The sequence below is a fragment of the Choristoneura fumiferana genome, chromosome 26 (genome assembly GCF_025370935.1).
Source record: "Choristoneura fumiferana chromosome 26, NRCan_CFum_1, whole genome shotgun sequence".
Taxonomy (NCBI): domain Eukaryota; kingdom Metazoa; phylum Arthropoda; class Insecta; order Lepidoptera; family Tortricidae; genus Choristoneura; species Choristoneura fumiferana.
The window spans coordinates 3337508-3356687 of record NC_133497.1 but is presented as its reverse complement, the minus strand read 5'-3'; the positions used below and the strand labels follow the sequence as shown (position 1 = coordinate 3356687).

The 19180-nt window shown below is 42.9% G+C and overlaps 1 protein-coding gene and 1 non-coding gene across 2 annotated transcripts in view; both read right to left on the bottom strand.

Annotated features, from left to right (window-relative positions):
* Positions 1-19180, bottom strand: part of Tnks (tankyrase) — a 38018-nt gene that overhangs the window by 5991 nt on the left and 12847 nt on the right. The window contains exons 10-19 of the mRNA XM_074108027.1: positions 19000-19137; positions 17273-17426; positions 15735-15803; positions 14938-15103; positions 12424-12569; positions 11459-11532; positions 5912-6144; positions 4518-4727; positions 3178-3290; positions 895-1055 (exon numbers count right to left, since the gene is read on the bottom strand). Of these exons, the coding sequence (XP_073964128.1) occupies positions 895-1055; positions 3178-3290; positions 4518-4727; positions 5912-6144; positions 11459-11532; positions 12424-12569; positions 14938-15103; positions 15735-15803; positions 17273-17426; positions 19000-19137 (1464 nt within the window). The remainder of the gene's footprint in view (positions 1-894; positions 1056-3177; positions 3291-4517; positions 4728-5911; positions 6145-11458; positions 11533-12423; positions 12570-14937; positions 15104-15734; positions 15804-17272; positions 17427-18999; positions 19138-19180) is intronic.
* Positions 7524-7639, bottom strand: LOC141443167 (U5 spliceosomal RNA). Its single transcript, XR_012453004.1, has one exon. It is a non-coding gene; the product is annotated as a U5 spliceosomal RNA (small nuclear RNA).

Sequence of the window (19180 nt, the reverse complement as noted above, 5' to 3'; positions counted from 1 at the left end):
TAAATGTATGCAGTCCACGGTCCCGAAGGAAGACCAGCGCCGCTCGCACGGCCGGCATTATGCTGATTTGGGACCATTTCGTGACGTTTTAGTTTAATTCTATACATAGTATTATGTGTAATAATGTCATGAATAAATGTTTTTCTTTCTTTTTTTTAACTTATATTAAATTTATTTAAACAATGAATTTTTACATCATCATCCCAGCCTATATACGTCCCACTGCTGGGCACAGGCCTCCTCTCAGAACATGAGGGCTTGGGCTATAGTTCCCACGCGGGCCCAGTGCGGATTGGGAATGCTTCGCAGGTTTGTGCAGGTTTCCTCACGTTTTCCTTCACCGCAAAGCTCGTGGTAAATTTCAAATGTAATTCCGCACATGAATTTGGAAAAACTCAGAGGTGCGAGCCGGGGTTTGAACCCACGACCCTCTGTTTGAGAGGCGATAGGTCAAACCACTAGGCCACCACGGCTTTTTTTTACATAAAAATAAAAACACATAAAATTAACTAAAAACGGGCTTCCTCTTCCAAAGGCAGCGCAGCGCGGGGCATTGTACCTAAGACGCTAGCGGCGTTGCCTCGTTGCACTGCAAGGTTCAGTCTTTGGGCGAAGAAAAAGCCTGCTCTTTGGTCGCCAGATACGCCGATTAGTTTGTCCGACACTTCTTTCATATTTTATTTTGTGTCGGACGACCAAGGCCCAAAGATTTCGGCCGCAAGTGCCGCAAAAAGTAGTTGTCCTTAAGAAAGGCATATTTGCGGCACTTGACGGTTTGGGCATTTTATTTCTTTCTTTCTTTCCAATTTCCTATATAATCTTGTGAAAATTTCCGTAAATTTTTCCAACTTTGTGGAAACTTTCCTTAACTTGCACATGTACCCCAGCGCTCACCCTTGGTGGCCTGCTGCTCCCTAGCGGCCCTCATCAGCCGGTGCCGGTGTCCGTAGGCGGCGACCCCGACCGCGCGCAGGTCCTCGTGACTCATCTCCGACAGTATGTCCACTGTTATCTGTTCGCGCTCCAACACTGGCGCCAGCTGCTCCAAGCCGATACTGGAAACATCAATACATTTAACAATAATAGTACATTATGTAGAGGCCGGGAAGTAGGGGGTTGCCGGCCAAGCAGATATAGATAGGGATGCGAGGCCGGCAACCCCAGTCTCCGGCCGAGGCTTGTATAGTGCTTTTCTCAAACATTACATGAAATAAAAAATAAAAATAAAAACAAGAAATGAAGCTGGCGGGACGCTAGTCTGGTCGCCCTGTTGTGTGGCTGCTGGCGGCGGGCGGCTGCGTGCGTGTCGCAGAGCGCGCGTTCAAACAAAAGACGGTCGCATTGCCGGCCAGCGGCCTGCAAGGTTGTATGAAATCTCTTTGCCGGCCGGTAGGCTGACCGCGCGCACGCAGCTGAGCCGCAGCGCCTGCAGCGCGATACTTCTCGGCTTATTATTTGTAACACAACATCAATATTTCATGTCATGTTCGAGAAATAGTAGATTATTGTCGTGGCCTGGAAGTAGGCAATTGCTGGCTGAGCGAGTCCGTTTAACTAATACGAAGCCAGCAATTGCTATTCCAGCCGAGACTAATATAAAGCTTTTCTCAAAAATGGTGAATAATTCTGAAATAGAATAAACTTTTTCTCAAAATATATTGTAAAATTTAATTTTATTCCAATATTTTTCTTATGCTTTCCAGCCTTTTTTCATTAAAAATAAACTGCAGGTGTATTTTTCCACCGAAAACACCACAAGCTATTTCAGACCCAATAGAAAAAGTCCGGAGTTCCAACCAAATATCTGATACCGGCCATTAGACTTGGCTGTATACGACTTGTGCCAACATTTCCATGGCCTTTTTAACTTTAAAAAAAAATGTGACTGTTTGCAGGCGCGCGCTTGTCGAGCTAGAGCGCCTGCAATATTTTTAACTTTTTAATTTTTCGCTGACCATAAACTATGCACTTCACCTTCTAATATGTAAAGAATAATGTCAACTTTTACGGACATTTTTGAGAAAAGACTCTTGGCGGTGCAGTTCCCTCCGGTCTGTTCTCTTTAGGCCCTACGCTAGCTGCCGTTTGCACGGAGCGGGTGGCCGCCTGTTGAACAACAGTACGAGCAGCGCTAACTGCGCGCGTCGCGTGCATGGGATTGTATGTATCTGCACCCGCGACAGCTAGCGTAGACCCTTTGATCGGGTTCTTTTACTTTTTATTACAAAAATCTACATTAGAAACTAATGCAGCTCTGGACGGAACTGTACATAGTTCCGCTATTCAACACTAGATGGCGCTAGGAGTTACTGCCAAATCACCTTGTTCTTGACAGAACTGTACATAGTCCCACTATTCAACACTAGATGGCGCTAGGAGTTACTGCCAAATCACAATACTTGACAGAACTGAGCATAGTTTCACTATTCAACACTAGATGGCGCTAGTAGTTACTTCCAAATCACCAAGTGCTTTGTATTGAGATATTATCAACCAACACTGTATTTGACTATTTTTTATCCTACTAATATTATAAATTCGAAAGTATGTGAGTACGTGTGTAACGCGTGGGTCGTAGTCTAAACTTAGCTTTAAACTATCTTCATACCCAACAATCAATAGGGATAAGTTCGCCTTTGCACATCTCTTTCTCTTGTTTACTGATATTTTCATGTGTTTTTATGTACAGTCGAGTTCATAAACTTGTGAGCAAAAATTTGATTAAAAATATCTGAACACGACACTATTGTCAACGGCGTAGAAACGTGTTCAGATATTTTTAATAAAATTTTTGCTCACAACTGAACTCGAATGTACCATCAGCCAAATAAGTGGTCTATCAATTTTTAAACAAAGTCCTATCAAATGAATATGTCGCTAAAGTAGAACTTCCAAGTTGACAGACACGTCTATTGGCATTATTGTTTTATGACATGCAAACGATTATCAACTTTAAGGTGGTAGACCTCATATTTGGCTGATGTGTACAATAAAGAGTTTTATACAATACAATCATTCGGCGTGATAGTGTAAGAAACATACTCGCCTTCGTTTTCATGAGGTGGCATCAGCAGAGAGCAAGATTAGTACAGTCAACTTTAATTAATGCGATGTCACTATGACGCTTACCGTGAAATGGTTCCATTTTAGCTCATGAATTATAGTCCTTAACCGTACCTGGTGAGGAAAGTCTGCAACGAGTCGGAAGTGGAGAGTGCCGAGGCGGGGCGCCCGGCGGCGTCCTCTAGGCTGCCGCGGGAGCCCTCCGCCCAGTAGGTACTCGGCACCACCTGCAAAGGGGGGGTTGACGTCTGGTACCAGATTTCATAAGACCTACAAGGCCTGATCCAGGGGGGGGGGAAGCGCCCCAGGTGCAAATACTAATGATGAAACCCCCAAAATGTATACTTTTTATAAGCTGTGAAATCATGATTTTCCTATAGATTGCTTATTAATCTGGTTTTCAGGATTTAGGATCGCGTCTTGGACTTATTGATTGAGGGTCGTAAATAAAGAGTCAACAGAAAACTTAGGGGCTGTTTTACCATCCATTGATTAGTGTTAACTGACGGTTAAATGTGATGCCGTCTCCGTCTATTCGAACAAAACAAATAGAGACGGCATCACATTTAACCGTCAGTTAACAATAATCAATGGATGGTGAAACAGCCCCTTAGAAAGTGGAGAGGCCAGTAAATGGGGAAGCTGGGAGAGGCCAATAAATGGAAAGATTGGTAAATGGGGAGTCTGGGTGGAAACTTTAGTAAGCAGCGGCTGGTAAGAGGAGAGGCTATTAAGTGGAAAGACAAGTGGAGAGACTCGAGAGTGGAGAAGCTGGTAAGCGAAGCGACTGATAAGTAGAGAAGCTGGTAGGTGGAGACTGATAAGTGGAGGAGACTGGTGAGCGAAGAGGCTGGCAAGTGGAGAGGCTATGAAGCTCTAGGCTGGTAAGTAAAGAGGTTATTAAGTGGAGAGGCTGGTAAGTGGAGGCTATGAAGCTCTAGGCTGGTAAGTAAAGAGTTTATTAAGTGGAGAGGCTGGTAAGTGGAGAGGCTATGAAGCTCTAGGCTGGTAAGTAAAGAGTTTATTAAGTGGAGAGGCTGGTAAGTGGAGAGGCTATGAAGCTCTAGGCTGGTAAGTAAAGAGGTTATTAAGTGGAGAGGCTGGTAAGTGGAGAGGCTATGAAGCTCTAGGCTGGTAAGTAAAGAGGTTATTAAGTGGAGAGGCTGGTAAGTGGAGGCTATGAAGCTCTAGGCTGGTAAGTAAAGAGTTTATTAAGTGGAGAGGCTGGTAAGTGGAGAGGCTATGAAGCTCTAGGCTGGTAAGTAAAGAGGTTATTAAGTGGAGAGGCTGGTAAGTGGAGAGGCTGGTAAGTGGAGAGCCTATGAAGTGGAGAGGCTGGTAAGTAAAGAGGTTATTAAGTGGAGAGGCTGGTAAGTGGAGAGCCTATGAAGTGGAGAGGCTGGTAAGTAAAGAGGTTATTAAGTGGAGAGGCTGGTAAGTGCAGAGAGTATTACCGGCAGAGGTAACGGCACAGTGTCCCCGCTAGGCAGCAGCACGGGGAGTTGCGGCGGCGGGAGCGGCGCAGCCGCGACGGCGGGCGGCGGCGCGCGCGTTGCCGACGTCATCGCATCCTGGAGTAGGGAGCGGACGTCCTCGGCCCCGGCTAAGTCGAGCGCGGTCTGGCCCTCCTGGTTCTTTAGGTATGGATCAGCGCCGTGGGCCAGCTGGAAGAAAAACTAATGCTAATGGGGAATGGAGGAAAATTTTAGGAACGCTTGAAACCTTTTATATCAATAGGAATAACCTTTCTAATTAACAGAAAAAAATATCAGATTTTTAAGTAGCATCAATTAATTTTAATAAATGAAAGAGTTTTCTTTACCGCCACATTACGACAGTCCGGTCGGTTACGGGTTGTTCCATAATCCAGAATAAGAAACATTAAAAAAGAATTTGTGTGTCTTTCTTTGACTCGATCGTTTTGACAGGTGACACTCTTTACCGGCTCGGACACTACCGACATGGAAATACCGACCCTGTTTTTCATCTACACACCCATAGAAGCTCATGTCAGTTTCGTCAGCTCCGTATTGTGCAGCGGGACCAGACCGCCCTTATCCCGTGCAGCTGCTTCTAGTAGTGCCTCTGCTACTTCTACTCGCCTGGTACTCTTCTCGCTTATAGCGGGTATCTTAAAGAGTCTCTGTTAGTCGTACTTCTGCTAGAATGGTACCTACTCACCAACAAGCTGCGTCCACATACGGTGGTAGTCTAGTTTCTGCTACTTCTGCTCGCCTGGTACTTATCCTCGTCTACAGTAGGGATCTAGTAGAAGCCTCTCCTATTGCTGCCAGGCTTAACTCACCAGCAGCGCACAGCTGCGTCCACACCTGCGGTAGGGGTCTAGCAAAGCCTCTGCTACTTCTGCTCGCCTGGTACTCATCCTCGCCTACGGCGGGATCTAGTAGAACCTCTGCTATTGCTGCCAGCCTGGTACTCACAAGCAGCGCACAGCTGCGTCCACACCTGCAGTAGGGGTCTAGCAAAGCCTCTGCTACTTCTGCTCGCCTGGTACTTATCCTCGTCTACAGTAGGGATCTAGTAGAGCCTTGCTATTGCTGCCAGGCTGAACTCACCAGCAGTGCACAGCTGCGTCCACACCTGCGGTAGGGGTATAGCAAAGCCTCTGCTACTTCTGCTCGCCTGGTACTTATCCTCGTCTACAGTAGGGATCTAGTAGAACCTCTGCTATTGCTGCCAGGCTGAACTCACCAGCAGCGCACAGCTGCGTCCACACCTGCGGTAGGGTTCTAGCAAAGCCCCTGCTACTTCTGCTCGCCTGGTACTCATCCTCGCCTACGGCGGGATCTATTAGAGCCTCTGAAACTTCTGCTCGCCTGGTACCCACCAGCAGCGCACAGAGCTGCGTGCGCGCCTTATGCGCGGCCTCGTGCAGCGGCGTGAAGCCCCAGCGGTCGGCGGCGTTGGGCGGCGTCCCCGCGCGCAGCAGCAGCGCCGCCAGCTCCAGGTGACCGTACGACGCCGCATTGTGCAGCGGGACCAGACCGCCCTTATCCCGTGCGGAGACAGCCGCGCCCGCTTCTAGTAGAGCCTCTGCTACTTCCAAGTTGTTGTAGCCGGCTGAAAGCAAAAATACCAGATGTTACCTTGGTGAACGGTGGTGCTGCTCTGAAGAGCTCTGGTTGAGTTCGAAACGCGTAGTGTGGTGATAGATGGGTTTGTTTGATTTGTGTGTTCTTACAGTGTAGAGATGGAGGAACTGCATGACCACGGATTTCTTGTATAAACTTAGGCTATCATAAGGTCGCGATGATATGGACCTCCGCAAAGTAACGCCTGATTCAATAAATTAGTGAAACAATAATATTATGTAAAAGAGAATTTTTACTTAAATGCACCCTTTACTTTTTTATCTACACACATACAAGTCCCCTAAAGTGCGTTCAAAAACCGTTGGCCAGTGACGAACGAGATATGAGACGTACGAGAACGCATAAACAACACTAATTATACGAAATTACGTCACATTACTTCAAAAAGATTAGATATGAAATAATTGTGCATTAAGCAAAAAGGGAAATAGAAAGAGAAAGGGTTTCTCATACAAATAGAAAAAAAAAGAAATCGCACACCGGACCACACAAATAAAAGTTACAGTTAATTTAAATAAGTCAGTAATATAACAGTAAATTTCGTTAATAATTAACACAAATACTTAACTATAAACTAACTACCTAACTTAAAAACTTAGTACCTACTAAATTAAATCTAAAAAACCGGCCAAGAGCGTGTCGGACACGCCCGAAATAGGGTTCCGTAGCCATTACAAAAAAATTAAGTAATATTTTTCTAAGGATTTCGTATTTACGGAATCTTCCAAGTTTAGGTATATTTTATACCTTAGGCTGCTATTTACTCATAAACTACTAATAATTCTCAAGCAAACTTAGCCGTTATAGATTTCCTTGAAAGTTTGATATACTTACTAACATCCTGATTTTTTTCAAATTTTTCCACCCACCGGTTTAGATTTTAGAGGGAAAATTTGCACTTTAAAGTTGAATATTTCGCAAACGAATCGCTAATCCGAAAAATCATCTTAGCAAACCCCTAATGCCTTTAAAAAACCTATCCAACGATACCCCGCACTATGGGGTTGGATGAAAAAAAAAATCACCCCCACTTTACGTTCGAGGTATCATAAAAAAAAATTTTTTTTTAGTTTTTTATTTTACCATTTTGTCTGCATAGTTTACATATATATCCGTGCTTTCTAGCATTGATAGTTCCTGAGCAAAGCCGCGGACGGACGGACAGACCGACAGACAGACAGACATGACGTAACTATAAGGGTTACATTTTTGCCATTTTGGCTCCGGAACCCTAAAAAGGCCCCCATGGCCATGGCATGGTACCTTTGGCAGTATTACCTCGTTAAATTGCGATGGCGATTCAACGAGATAGTTAGCTACACACTAGTTTAATTTCAACGATTATATACCCCGCTTGCGCAGGGCGTCAAAAAATTGAGTAAGACTCATTTGAGTGTTCCCCTCCACGGAAATCTTTAGTAAAAGGCGAAAGATTTATTCGTTTTGAAGGGAAACCAGAGTAACTGAACAATCGTACAATGAACAAGGTCATTATCGTAGGAAAAATCTTAACAGCGCGATGTAGGATTGCGAAGGGGACGTGACAGCGACATCTAGCGGGAGTGTTGGCAACTTTTAGTGGGTACATGTATATAGTAGAAAAATTGTTTTCAAATTAATCGGAAATATTTCAGCAAATGGTTCAATTAATTTAACTGAAAATAAAAAAACCCTATACAGATATAGTGTACCTGTAGAGAAGTCTGATTTCGATCGGAATACGGCGGCATTCGAAGTGTCAATCAAATGAGTGACGTTTTCATATCCATTTCTATGGAACTTTATTATTAGTGTCAAATGTCAAAACGGCTGTACACGAAGCTAATAGGGAATACTTATTACTGCAATTTTCTGCCGTCAGAGTGCAGCACTAGTTTTTTGAGTATCTTAAATGCCATATCATATTATTTCAATTACTTTTTTGGAAATGTAGCTCTATCATTACACTATCGATGTGAATATCATGTCATTTCGTTACTAATAAATATGGAAGAGAGAGACAGATAGTCGATCTGGATGGAGAAAGGTTGGAAGGAGAGGCGTATGCCCAACGGTGGGCGAAAACGCGCTGAAGAAGAAGAAATATATCATGATTTCTATAGCCACTAACACTTTTTGGTCATAATCATGATCTGTCATGGCGACAAAATATAAAGAGAACTGAAGTTGTCATGGAGGTTTGTGCTAGTGTCGCCCTCTGCGCCGAGCTTTGCGAACTTTCGATACGAACTTTCCCGATGACATACTATGGAAAAACGACGGAATTATGCGCTACCTATAGGATATTTTTTACCTCTCGTAATCTAAATTAAAAAAAAAACCTGCGTTCTAATTATTCTCATTTGTTTCAAGTAATAACAATTTTACAGATTACAGATTAAAAATTTTAATGGAAAATGATAGCCTTAATAATGTATACCAAAAGTGCCTAGCTTGCACAGGGCGCCGAAAATTGGGTAAGGGTCAGTACAGACAGACTGCATTCCAACTGTAACGTAACCGCAATTGCCGACTGCCCTAAATTATATAATTTTTACTCTTTTTTTATAATCTGTGTTGTATTTTATCTATTATCTTGTATGGTTCGTGTGGTGTCGGGTTAGAATTAAACCTCTGCATTTCTTCCGTAGATGTCGTAAGAGGCGACTGAGAATATAGGTTAAGGTATACACTCACTGGATCGAATCAATAACACATTTATCTTATCTATAATTCGTTTCTTTTAACTAGATGTCTATTCACTTTTTTCACCAAAATTAACTTAATTTCAATATTTATTTTTCATTTGAAAAATCTTCGTCTAAATCTGACGTTATTTCTTGATTGAAACACGAGTATAATCTGTAGTAGCATAGACTAGCGTAGAGAAGGTGGAAAATTTGACATTTTTAAAATCGATTAATGCGCGGATGAATAAGCGATTTTTATTTACTTTCCTTAAAATAAAAAATAGTTACTGCTTTTATAATTGAAAAAAAAAAACAGTCTTTGGAATGAAATCAAGTATTGTAAATAATAAAATAGACAAAAATACTTTGATCTATTCAATTAATAAATTAATCGATTTACTGAACAGATAAATTATTTTGCAATAGGTTCTAGGTTTCACATCACTAAATGTCTGTGGTCGGATAAATGGCGTCTTTGTTTACACTATTCATAAATTGGATCGAAATATACTTCAGAATCGATAATTTCTCTTTATGAAATATTTAATTTCAGTTCACACATACACATGATCATTTCCCATCTGATGATCCGCTTGCTAGGCCTCCCGCTCTAGCTAGACTACTCTTTTTAAAATTCACCGATCTACGATGATATTTGTTATTTGGTTACAAAATCCGCCGCTAGGTGTCACTATACTGTGGCCTATACATTTCTACATGGCGCTATCGAGATTTTTCTCAAATTATAGATATAGGAACTCATCGTTGTTGAAAGCATAAATTGTGAAACTATAATCATAAGAACCAACTTATGCATTATACCCGTAATTTTTACAAAGCGACTCTTAATTATTTTATTATATAGTCGCTTAGCAACATAAAAACTAAAAAGGTAAACTAACTGAGAATTACCTAGAGAATAGGTCCTATACCTATCTCCTTCCGTACGCCGTGGCTCTCGTTTCTTTACGTACAAAAAATCGCAGTAAAAATTTTCGTTCCTTTCGGTTGGTCACTCACATGATTATATATTCGATTGATTGTTACAATTTTCTAAATTTGACATGGAAATTGTAATTTTAACTTTGTTCGTGTTTTTTTACTTTAATTATTTTAAAATTGGATTCTAATTTGACAGAGTAAATTTTATTTTTGGCTTATTTTTTAATGTCAGAGGGATTCAAACGAGCAAGCGGTTCATCTGATGGGAAATGAACACCACTGCCTATGAGTACAGACTACTTAAGGCGAGTCATTGGTCTGTTACCTGTCATTTTATTGTAATTTGACTACGATTGTATATCATTTATTTTTTGTATACAGTTGATCATTTTGTGAATTTCTTATACTTACCTGACGTGTTTATGGGTCAATCAACATTTACGGAAAGTTATCCTGTCCCGTAACTCAAGAGACTGATATATATATGATATATGATACACATTATTTATTATAAAATATTAACAATGTATACTATTATGTTTAGCAGATGAGCCATGAAGAAACGAGAGTTTTTACTACAGGATAAATATGTGTAAGAGCCAATCGCAAGCAAGACTGAAACGTGAAACATACCTCACGACACTAACGCCATCTAGCGACATTTCACCTGTCGAAAAACTCTTAACTTTTTGTGGACTTGTACACCATTATCATACTTGTATTAAGTAAGTCAGACGTTACCATGGCAACGAGCTACACTAAATAAAAAGTTGATTCACCCTTATAACGTATTGTTTCAGAAGGTAATAAATATTATACCGGGTGTGGCCTGTAACAGGAGCAAATAATTAAAACATAGATCATACTCGTCAAACTGAACAACATTAGTTCAGCGACTTTTAAAAATAATGGAGTCTTTTGTTTTTTTCTTCATACAAATTAGATACTGCTATCAATGTACGTCACACTAGAACACAACTGTCGTCGCCTGTCACGCTACAAACATCAAGCATTTTGCTTTACATTGCTTCTTAGAATAATCTTTAGTGTAATAAAAATTAAAAAACCAAGTATTTTTAAAAGTCGCTGAACTAATGTTGTTCAGTTTGACAAGTCAAAATTCAAATTCAAAATTCAAATGATTTATTCAGTAAATAGGCCGCAATGGGCACTTTTACACGTCATTTTTTTAAACTACCAGCGCTTTCGGAAGACCATCATTGCCAAGAAGAATGCGCCGCAAGAAACTTGCAGAGTCATTTTTTCATAAAAATATAATTACAAATAAAATACTTAAAAACTATATTATACAATTAAAGAAAAAAAAATACAAAAAATAATACTAAAGGAAATACAGGGATGTATGGGGTCCCTTAGTTAAAATACTAAACACTAACTATATCTACGTTCAGTGGAAGTGTAGAATGCTTCCACCGTCATAAATTTTAAAATAATAATAACAATAATTTAGTTCTGAAATATACATTTCAGGTCAAGTAACCATAGCTTTTGGATTCCGAAGGCAAGTTCACGCCTGCCGCCCCCAAAGTTAGCTCACACGCACTCATGTCATGCTCTGAAAGCAGAGCGGTACCGAGGGCATGGTATGTTCTATGTCTATTTATTTGCTCATATTACAGGCCACACCCGGTATTCTAATGAAATACTTACCGGCAAGGTGTAGGGGAGTGGAATTTCTTCCGTGAGCATCTCGGCAGTTCACATTCTGTGGCGTTATTAGTTTTCTGAAAACGATATAAAAGTTTCATACAGCATCTGCGCATGATCATAACAATATAAAAATTGTAAGTGATAAGGCTTCCTCCACCAGAGACTGAGAGAGAATGTGTTCTTCATGAACCAATGGAAACGCTCCATTTACCTCGCCTCGCTCCGGTCAGCTGTTTCCACCAGAGCGGTGCTGTGCGAGGCTAGGTAAATGATATATGGCATGGGACCAAGAGACTCGTGTAGAGCAACATTTATAAAACACAAATTGTTAACCCTGCCTTCGCTGTACATATTGGAGATCTGAATTTATGGAACGATTTAATTCAGATTATTGGATTCAGATTACCACGTCGTATATTATCACTACGTACATTACAGCGCGCGCAATATCACAGAATATATAATAGTACCGTGAATGCCGTGGTGGCCTAGTGGTTTGACCTATCGCCTCTCAAACAGAGGGTCGTGGGTTCAAACCCTGGCTCGCACCTCTGAGTTTTTCGAAATTCATGTGCGGAATTACATTTGAAATTTACCACGGGCTTTGCGGTGAAGGAAAACATCGTGAGGAAACCTGCACAAACCTGCGAAGCAATTCAGTGGTGCGTGTGAAGTTCCCAATCCGCACTGGGCCCGCGTGGGAACTATGGCCCAAGCCCTCTCATTCTGAAAGGAGGCCTGTGCCCAGCAGTGGGACGTATATAGGCTGGGATGATGATGATGATATAATAGTACTAACGTAGCAATATTTTGTACGCCCTGATAACGCGCGACCATGATAATGTACGGCACGACAATCGGAAGCAATAACGCTTCGGATTATCATGTCGTACATTATTGCGCGTACATTCCGAGTTGTACATTATTGTTTCCCTTTCTACTAGTATTTGTGATGAGGGCAGTACCTGGCGCGCGCGAGCTCGCCCCGCTTGGCGGCGTCAAGTAAAGCCGCGTCGCCGCGGAGCGCGTCGGCCGTGTCGGAGTCGCCGCTGCGTACCAGCTGCAGCGGCGTCAAACCGTCGCGGTTGCGTCGCGTCGGATCCGCGCCGTGCTGGAATCATTAAAGAACATTTTTCAATTCAAATTCAAATCATTTATTCAGTAAATAGGCCGCAATGGGCACTTTTACACGTAATTTTTTAAAAGCTTTCGCTTTCGGAAAGACCATCATTGCCAAAAAGAATGCGCCGTAAGAAACTTGGCAGAAAGTCACTTTTTTCAAAATAAAATAATTACAAATAAAATACTTAAAAACTACAGTGTACAGTTAAATTAAAAAAATACAAAAAAATAATAATACAGGGATGTATGGGGTCCCTTAGTTACAAAACTAAACACTAGCTATTATCTACGTTCAGTGGAAGTGTAGACTGCTTCCACCGTCATAAATAAAAAATAAAAAAATAATAATAATTCTGAAATTTACATTTCAGGTCAAGTAACCATTAAGCTTTTGGATTCCGAAGGCAAGCTCACGTCTGCCGCCCCCAAAGTTAGCTCACACGCACTCATGTCATGCTCTGAAAGCAGAGCGGTACCGAGGGCATGGTATTGCTTCCGTTCCCATAAGCTCTATGGGATCGTCTTGGGAACTTCGACGTCGCGAGCCTGTTTTAAAACTAATCCAATGCAGTACACATAGGACTAGCGAATCGTGGCTGGTGAAAATGACGAAAATACATATATAAAAAAAATGGATTGGGAAATGGAATGGTCTCACAGATAAAAAACCGGCCAAGCCCGAGTCAGACTCGCGCACCGAGGGTTCCTTCCGTACAAATTATTAAAAATATTTTTATTATATGATGTAACTAAAAATTTACGCTTTTCGCAATTTTTCCTTTATCTGTGCTATAAGACGTTGCTTCGTACCAAATTTCAAGATTCTGAGTTCACGGGCAGTACCCTGTAGGTTTTGATTCCCTTGCGAGTGTCGAAAATTTGCAGCATAAACGAAACGGCTGTATCTTTTGATTGCGTTGGCTTAGAACTTTGATTTTTTCACAGCTCCAAGGGACAGTAGACCTGAGTATTTGATATGAATTTCAGCGTGATACCTCCACGGGTTCCTGAGAAAAAGGGTCATGACAGACAGACAGACGGACAAAAAGTGATCCTATAAGGGTTCCGTTTTTTTTCCTTTTGAGGTACGGAACCCTAAAAATTTACAACTGCATATTTATATCTGCTACAGCGGAGCGTGCAAAAATATCTGGCACGTCCTACTGGCCCTAGAAATAGTCGTATCAGATGTCTGCACGCTTTCTTGTGTCAGAAATTGGTACTGGTGACTGTACAAATAAAATTATTTTTTCCCTTCTCATATCCAAATTTAGATTTCAGAAATGGCTCTCAATATAAAATAAATACACTTGTAACACTCTGTGGAGTGGCACCAGACTGCTGGAAGACACCTGTAGTAACACACTGTGGAGTGGCACCAGACTGCTGGAAGACACCTGTAGTAACACACTGTGGAGTGGCACCAGACTGCTGGAAGACACCGTAGTAACACGCTGTGGAGCGGCACCAGACTGCTGGAAGACACCTGTAGTAACACACTGTGGAGTGGCACCAGACTGCTGGAAGACACCCGTAGTAACACACTGTGGAGTGGCACCAGACTGCTGGAAGACACCCGTAGTAACACACTGTGGAGTGGCACCAGACTGCTGGAAGACACCTGTAGTAACACACTGTGGAGTGGCACCAGACTGCTGGAAGACACCCGTAGTAACACACTGTGGAGTGGCACCAGACTGCTGGAAGACACCTGTAGTAACACGCTGTGGAGTGGCACCAGACCGCTGGGAGACACCTGTAGTAACACTGTGGAGTGGCACCAGACCGCTGGAGACACCTGTGGTAACACACTGGGGAGTGGCACCAGACTGCTGGAAGACACCTGTAGTAACACACTGTGGAGTGGCACCAGACTGCTGGAAGACACCTGTAGTAACACACTGTGGAGTGGCACCAGACTGCTGGAAGACACCCGTAGTAACACACTGTGGAGTGGCACCAGACTGCTGGAAGACACCTGTAGTAACACTCTGTGGAGTGGCACCAGACTGCTGGAAGACACCTGTAGTAACACTCTGTGGAGTGGCACCAGACTGCTGGAAGACAACTGTAGTAACACTCTGTGGAGTGGCACCAGACTGCTGGAAGACACCTGTAGTAACACTCTGTGGATTGGCACCAGACCGCTGGAAGACAACAGTAGTAACACTCTGTGGAGTGGCACCAGACTGCTGGAAGACACCTGTAGTAACACTCTGTGGAGTGGCACCAGACTGCTGGAAGACACCTGTAGCAACACTCTGTGGAGTGCACCAGACTGCTAGAAGACACCTGTAGTAACACTCTGTGGAGTGGCACCAGACTGCTGGAGGACACCTGCACAAGAGACGGGTTACCTTCAGCAGCAGCCGCACTATATCGGCTTTTCCTTTGGCCGCCGCTTCATGGAGCGGCGTGAAGCGCCACAGGTCGGCCGCGTTGACGCCGGCGCCGCATGACACCAGCAGCTCAGTCACTTCATAGTGGCCGTATGAGCACGCGTTGTGGAGTGGCACCAGACCGCTGGAAGACACAAAAAGTGCATGTTAGTGTCTATGCTTTTTCCAGGGTTCCGTGCCCAAAGGGTGTCAATTGGACCCTATTACTGCAGTATCTGTCTGTCCGTCCGTCCGTCTGTCACAGGGCTCTACTCTTGAGCTGTTATAACTAGACTATTCTAGACGCTTGTAATTTTTACAGACTATGTATTACTGTGGCCGCTATTAATAACAAATACCAAAAATAAAACAGAGTTAAAAATTAAAGGGGTTCGTCATACAAGAACCGCGTTTTTTCAGCGTATTTTGGTTGCTAGGCATTGTTAGGCGTTGCTAGGCGGCCAAGGCGACATCCGGCAGTGCCAGGGGCTAGTTGATTCGCCTTTTTCGTTGAGGTTTTTCCGAACCGGTGGTAGATATTTTTTGACATTCATAAGTGCTTGTTACAGCCTAAATTGACTTTGACTTGACAAGTACTTTGGTAACCAGGGGCAAAAAGTACCGTCCGTAAAAAAGCTCGTATTAGAATCTTTCTTATTGCTGAACTGGACTGAACTGGAGGCACGGAACCCTTCATGTACGAGTCCAACACGCACCTGACCGATTTTTTATACGTGTACGTTATGCTAGCGGACTCTGATGTACAGTTAGCTCACCCTTTGTCTTTGGCGTGCACATCGGCGCCTCTCTGTAGCAAGAGCTGCGCGAGTGGTAGTCTGTTGTATCTGAAATAAAAAAAAGAATTAGTAAGGATAACCCACCTACTAGTTGTCAGCTACTGATTAAGAATGAGTTTATTTGCTAAAATTGTCACTCTTTGCTGCCGCAGCTACTCTCCTCCTGTTAGGTCATCATCATCATCATCAGCCTACAGCAGTCCACTGCTGGACACAGGCCTCTTCCATGGCGCGCCACAACACTCTGTCTTCAGCCCCTCGCATCCATCCGCGCCAGCGACCGTCTTAAGATCGTCCGTCCACCGTGCCTCAGGACGTCCTACACTACGTTTTCCCGTCCGTGGTCTCGTCTGCTCCACCGTTCGTCCTGCGACAGACGTGGCCAGCCCAACGGCACTTCAGCGAACCAATTCTCTGAGTAACGGTGACCTTCGTTCTTTGTCTGATAAGTCAAAAGTCAAAGTCAAAAATAAAAATAATTTCGGATTTTATCCTTCAAAGAAACCCCTAGCATTGCTCTTTCCATAGCTCGCTGAGCGACCTTGAATTTGTGGGTGAGCCCCGCAGTCAAGGTCCACGATCCTGTTAGGTACTGTCTCCCAATTGGGTACCTTAAGTTTTCTGGGATGGTCCATATAATATTTTTTATCGATAGTAGACTTATAATGTAGCTCACTCCAGTAGATAGATATTTTTTTCACTTGTCATTTTTTTGTAAAAATAAATTGAAAAAAGGAGGTCGTATTGACAGCTGTCAGTTGTCAAATGTCGCCGTACAACGACACACTCCTACACACACGTACGTGTACGTACGGCGACATTTGACAACTGACAGCTTTCTATCCGACCTCTTTTTTAAAATCAAACAGACCAAGCCACAAAACCTATAAATCTCACGAAACGTGTGGTTTGCCGAAATAAACTTTACATTAATTTTAACAAAAAAACGGCGTGAAAAAAAAATTATCGACAGGAGTGAGCTACTATAAGTCTACTTCGATAAAAAATATAATTTGGACCATCCTAGAAAACTTAATGTACCCAATGAGGGCTATCGCGAATGAATTCGCCGCTAGAGGCGCTAGTGTAGCGTGAGGTCTCCGAAATGTCAAATCTCATAGTTTTTGGGTGAGCTACGCGGGTTTATTTATAATTAGAATAATTTTGTGAATATTTTGCATTACCTGAAATTAATGATGGCAATTATGCGTTACGGGGCAATGAATCTGTGTTTTGAGACAATTTTGTCTTTCGGAAACTTTTTTCCTCCCTTTTTTTCCGAACAAAACGGGACTGAGCAACACTGTGGTTGCTGGATATTTTTATGGTAAGGTTTTAAAGTGTATTAAATATGATTTTAATCTAAACTTTGTTTTCACGCCCGTAATAACAGACTTTGAAAGCCACACTTAAAAACCTCACGCAACAGTGCGCCATCTAGTGAGACAAAAAACGATAGCCCTCATTAGTTTCTGACAGCTACTGTCTTCCAGCTACTACTACGGGGAGCCACTCACCCGGCGGCGAAGTGCAGCGGCGTGGAGTGCCGCCCGTCGACGTCGCGACAGTTGACGAGCCGCGGGCGCGCCTCCAACGCGGCCCGCGCCGCCTCCACGTCGCCCGTCCGCGCCGCCTCCAGCAGCCTTAGGGCTGCTGCGTTCGCGCATGCGTCTGAACATTTTTAAAAAGTATTTGCTAAAAAGAATACTTTTTCCATCTCTCCTGTTCGGAAAGTTTAATTTTCATGGGTAGATAGCCGGGTGGAAAACTTCGTTTTCATCTCTAGGGTGGAAAGTATTTTTTTTTTCGATTAGCCTTGGACTCAATGACACTTTTTTTCACGTTTCGGCATGGCCATCTAGAATCTAGATACACGTCGTGACCAAGGAGCTTACATACAACACTGGAGGTTGAACGCCGGACATCCGTTTGAAACAAGAAATTTGATGTTTATTACGTCACGAACACATTCCATATCTTTGTTTAGTTAGGTTAAGAAAGAGATGAAAGTCATTCGTGAAATGTGAAAGAGATGGAATATATAAATAAGTAATAAAGGTCAAACTTCTTCGTTCGGCGTTTAACCCCAGTTTCGTATATATTGTGACCAACTCGCTTTTTTTTATAGTCGGTCGTGGCAAGTGGCCAGTCGAAAAGGTACCATTGGAGGTTGGATATAAACAAATTCAATTTGTTATTATTCTCATTTTTTGTAGTATTTTACTTTCCTCACAGTCGAAATGAAAAGTAGTGTCTAACTCGGATGAAATGGGTCACTTTCCACCCTTGGTTATCAATCTACTATTTAATTCGTTGACATTTATGTACCTTGTGGCACTAGACTGGCTGTTTGGAACAAAACGCGCGGCGCATCAATCATCAATATCACTTTGACACAAGACGTCAACCAACTATAATAAAGGTTCACAAAACCGCGCTGTGAACCAATTTTGTGCGCCGTTTCGATGTAAGAAACATGCAGTCTATATAATAGATGTCGATACTGTAATTGTCGCGAATAATCGCGATTAAGAATTATTGGTGAGTTCCTTAAACGATTTCTGAACGCAACTTTAATAACTGGTAACACTAAGGTGTGACGCAGTAGTCTAAAGATAGAATTGGACGGGTGAGGATTGAATGTGGGACACGAACGGTTGTAATGAAAGGAAAAATGGTTTATAATTATGAGAATCAAGTGTTGGTTTGTACGAGGCAGATGGTTAAGTATCCCCTAACTTGGTATGTATTGGTTTGTGCGAAGCAGATGGTTAAGTTCCCCCCTAACTTGGTGAGTGTTTGTAAAGTGTAACAACTTAGTAACGAGTAGAAATACTCGTAGTAATATTGAGATATAGATGAAAAGAACATTGCATTTATATGGAGGTAAGGGGGTTCTTTGGGGAAGGCGGAGGAACCATGGGGCCCTCGGGCCCCGGTCTGTGTCTTGCTCATGGCAACAGGTGTACCCGTCTAATGAGAGGATCCTACCACCATGTGGCTCTCGGGTGCATTTGTGGTGCTAGTAGCGTTACACAGATATCTTAAAGTTAAAGTAATATGCTTGAGCATAATTGTACATCACTATATCTCTTTATTATCATCCATGAGACTTTGTCGGACATGAGAGATGACATAATTGCGAATCCAGGCTGACCATAAAGATATAGAGTTCATATTCGTGCCGACAAGACCAGAGCGTCTTCTAAATCCAACAGTGGACGTCCTATGATAATGGACGTACCTGCGGGCGGCGGGTACCGCTCGGGCTGCGCCCTGGCCCCGCAGGCCAGCAGCAGGCGGCAGGCGGCGGCCGCGTCCGCGCGCGCCGCCACCGCCAGCGCACTGGAACCGCCAGAGTCCAGGGCGTTTACCTTCGCGCCTGCAACACAAAAGTAAAAGATTGTACAATCCGTGATCTCTTA